The following is a 3,243-nucleotide window of genomic DNA, read 5'->3' as shown; positions in this document are numbered from 1 at the left end:
TCTTTCTTATACATCAAATATTTGATTGTAAGAGAGCGTTTATTGTGATAATATCACGTGAGTGGGGAAACACGCAAATTTTTGCTTTGTTATTCTGCTTAACCGTAGTGCGCCTGGGGTTACACCACGTACATTGATAGAACAAAATAGCTGTGAGTTGAATAGATACATGCTTCTATTTTTATGCTTTTATCAGGTTTCCATAGATCAAATAATGTATACCTCTCATGTTATTACTTATTATTCCCCATCTATGCCACCACACTTTCCATATCTCAATCTGCTAACGAATAAATTATACTTCTGAGAAGTACACACTGTATAAAAATTGTTCAGTTGCAGTTTTAATAGATATTGTTAAAGTAAAATGCGGCATTAAATGCGCGCAAAGCAAGCTTGTAAAATAAACTAACCTGAGCATCGTAACAGTACATTTGGTGCTAGGGTCTTTGCTGGGTGGCTTATCTGATTTAATGCTTGCAAGCCTCTCTTCGATGAAAGAGGAATAACAATTATCTACTACCCCAATTCGAAAAACAAGAGGCATGCCCCCTGACCCACAATACAAGGGCAAATAGACGATGTGATGTGCATATTTGGATGGGTTTAGGCCACAATGAACCTCATTTTACCCATTTTAGCATTAAAATTTCAATTTTTCACCACATTTGTCGTAAAACTTATAGCTCATAATGAACACTAAACATTTTTAAATATAATATATAATACTTTCATTAAAATGTAAAAATACGTACTTTAATATTCAACCAAAAAAGAAAAAAAATCAATCGCCAAGCTATTAGCCTATTTGATTCTGTTAATTGCATTGCTGCTCCATTCATATTTGCATATATATTCTTTTTATTAATTTAAAAAAAGGATAAAAGAAAAGGGCTGTTATTTATAGGGCGCTATGCACACAGGCACAACGCTTAGACGTTTTTCCACAAACATCAGCACACACATTTTGATCTATATTCACTGTAATCTGAAGCCACATTTACTGAGTGTGTACTAGTAAACTATTTGTAGACCAAGACTTACTAGTACTCGAGGTTAATGTTATATGCACGTGAATTTATTCTTTTCTTCGAGTAGGTCAAGGAAGAACAAAATCGAGGGAAGAATACATAATGTGCAAATCCAGTCAAGATTTAGTCATGGCGATTTCTTTCTTGATTTTGATGGCCTCCCTCACTCAACAGGGGTACTCTCTACCAACCTGATCTAAAACCTGAAGGAGCCCATAGGACAACTCCCTCAAGGCATAAACCGTCTGTTCTTGCAGGACATAACACAGAATCTCCGCACACCAGAATGATAGAGAGTCCCCCTCCCCGTATTCAATCAAAAGTCGCCAAAGGTTAATAAAGGGTAAGAATGTCGCATCGCGCGTTAAATGACTTTTTACCTCAACTCAATCCAAGACACAATACCCTCACCTGCCAACTTGAAGACCTGGAAGAAACACCCACTAGGCCAGTGTACTATCTCTGGCTATAACTGCTGCACAATGCTGCACATATTCAACTGCTGCCAGTACTCTCTTAGCACAGGCCGTTACAACTAGAGACATATGACATGGTACTCCGAGAGATAGTCCACCAACTATTCCTGCTGTTTTGAAAGCTAGATGTGGGACAGTAGGCCACGGAGATTAACAGAATGTCACCAGCATTTCATTCAGAACTGAGACTGGAACGAAGTACAGAAATGTCGCATGGCACAGAACCCAGAAAGACAACATCATACAAAGCTGTGAGGACTGGCAAATAGTGTGGGATGAAGGCAAATGCCCAGCTATGTTCCCTCCAGAGATAGTGACAAAATCGAAAAGGCCAGACATAACTGTCTACTCAGCATCAGACAAGCAAGGCATCATAATTGAATTCACAGTACCTGCTGAGGAGAACTTAGCACAGACCAACCTCAGAAAGAAAATGAAGTATGAAGATCTAATCCAGGAAGGACAAGCAGCAGGATGGGAACTGAAATACTTCCCAGTAGAGGTGGGATCAAGAGGATTCACAAACAACACACTTCGAACCTGCTTCAAGTTCTTTGGCCTCACAAACAAAGAAACCAAAAAGGCACTGGATACTATGGCGAGAACAACATTAAGAGCAACATACACTCTATAGCTTGCACGCAACAACAGACACTTTGGAAACTGGGAATTGGTGAATCCGTATATGTCACCACTCGACCTACATAGGACCAGGATCCTGTGACCAGCCTAACCTCTAATGGAACTTACACACATCAAGATGTTCCAGCAGTGCAAGTCCTGCTCTGTAGATCCATGACAAAGGGTTTGCTTGGTATACTAAGGGGTGATGGCTTGGCACGTTGGTTTCAACACCTTATACCAACAGTTCCTGGTCTGCAAGAAGGGGGTAGCCCCTGACAAGTGATTTCCTGATGTCAACAGTTACTGCACTGGAGAGGGAGGGTTCCCGAGACCAAAGCGCTCAACCCACCACTGCCCATCGGGGGCAGTGCAACAGAATGTCAGATTGATGAAACAGGATTTATAATATGTCTACCTGGGCTTGATACAGCAAACAACAACTTGTCGCTAGAGAAGCAGGAGCGATATGATTTAGGACCTTGAGAATATTATAATAATTTACTTAGTATACAAAAACGCTTCGATGAATACTCTATATGTTCTGTACCATTTAATGATCACGATTAAGACCCCTACCCTCAGAGAAACGAGGAGGGGCCGGTTGGTCATCTTTTGTACGGTTACATTAATGACTTTCACAAGTCCCGCCCCTATTATGTGACTTGACCCTGACCGTGGTGACGTTTGAAAAATCGAAATTTTAGCCTCCATTTTCCTCACTCCCTTCACGATGTGGGTGATGGCATATTATTTGTAATGAATGAATTTTGTCTGCAGCTTAGGGAACCAATGATGTAATGAAAGATGAAGCACAATTATCAATAATAATCATCATGCATATCCTATGTTTTCAAAAATGCTGATATATTCATCTGATCCTTTAATTCTTTAGAGGAGTGTATATCATGTATATACAGAATGTGTCAAAATTATACGGTACCAGCCAGGTTGCAAAATCTACAATATTTACAAAATACTCAAATGTTCAAATACAATCTCTAGGTAAGGAAATTAAATTTGATATTTGATCGTCATGCAACTTTTATCACACATATGGAGTTTCAATCCCCCTTGGCAGACAAAAATATACAGAGATAATTAAAGTTCATAAC

General features: G+C 39.4%; 1 protein-coding gene across 1 annotated transcript; it reads left to right on the top strand.

Annotated features, from left to right (window-relative positions):
- Positions 1 to 1,802: 1,802 nt before the first annotated feature.
- LOC140154528 (uncharacterized) lies at positions 1,803 to 2,141 on the top strand. The gene has a single exon (XM_072177097.1). It carries the CDS (start codon positions 1,803 to 1,805, stop codon positions 2,139 to 2,141), a length of 339 nt encoding a protein of 112 aa, XP_072033198.1.
- Positions 2,142 to 3,243: the final 1,102 nt, after the last annotated feature.

This window comes from Amphiura filiformis, chromosome 6 (assembly GCF_039555335.1).
Source record: "Amphiura filiformis chromosome 6, Afil_fr2py, whole genome shotgun sequence".
In the NCBI taxonomy this organism is placed as follows: domain Eukaryota; kingdom Metazoa; phylum Echinodermata; class Ophiuroidea; order Amphilepidida; family Amphiuridae; genus Amphiura; species Amphiura filiformis.
This window is presented reverse-complemented; position numbering and strand designations above follow the sequence as displayed.

Bases quoted from the DNA above. Each gene is read 5' to 3' on its own strand.
- LOC140154528 (XM_072177097.1), top strand. From the start codon at position 1,803: ATGTTCCCTCCAGAGATAGTGACAAAATCGAAAAGGCCAGACATAACT.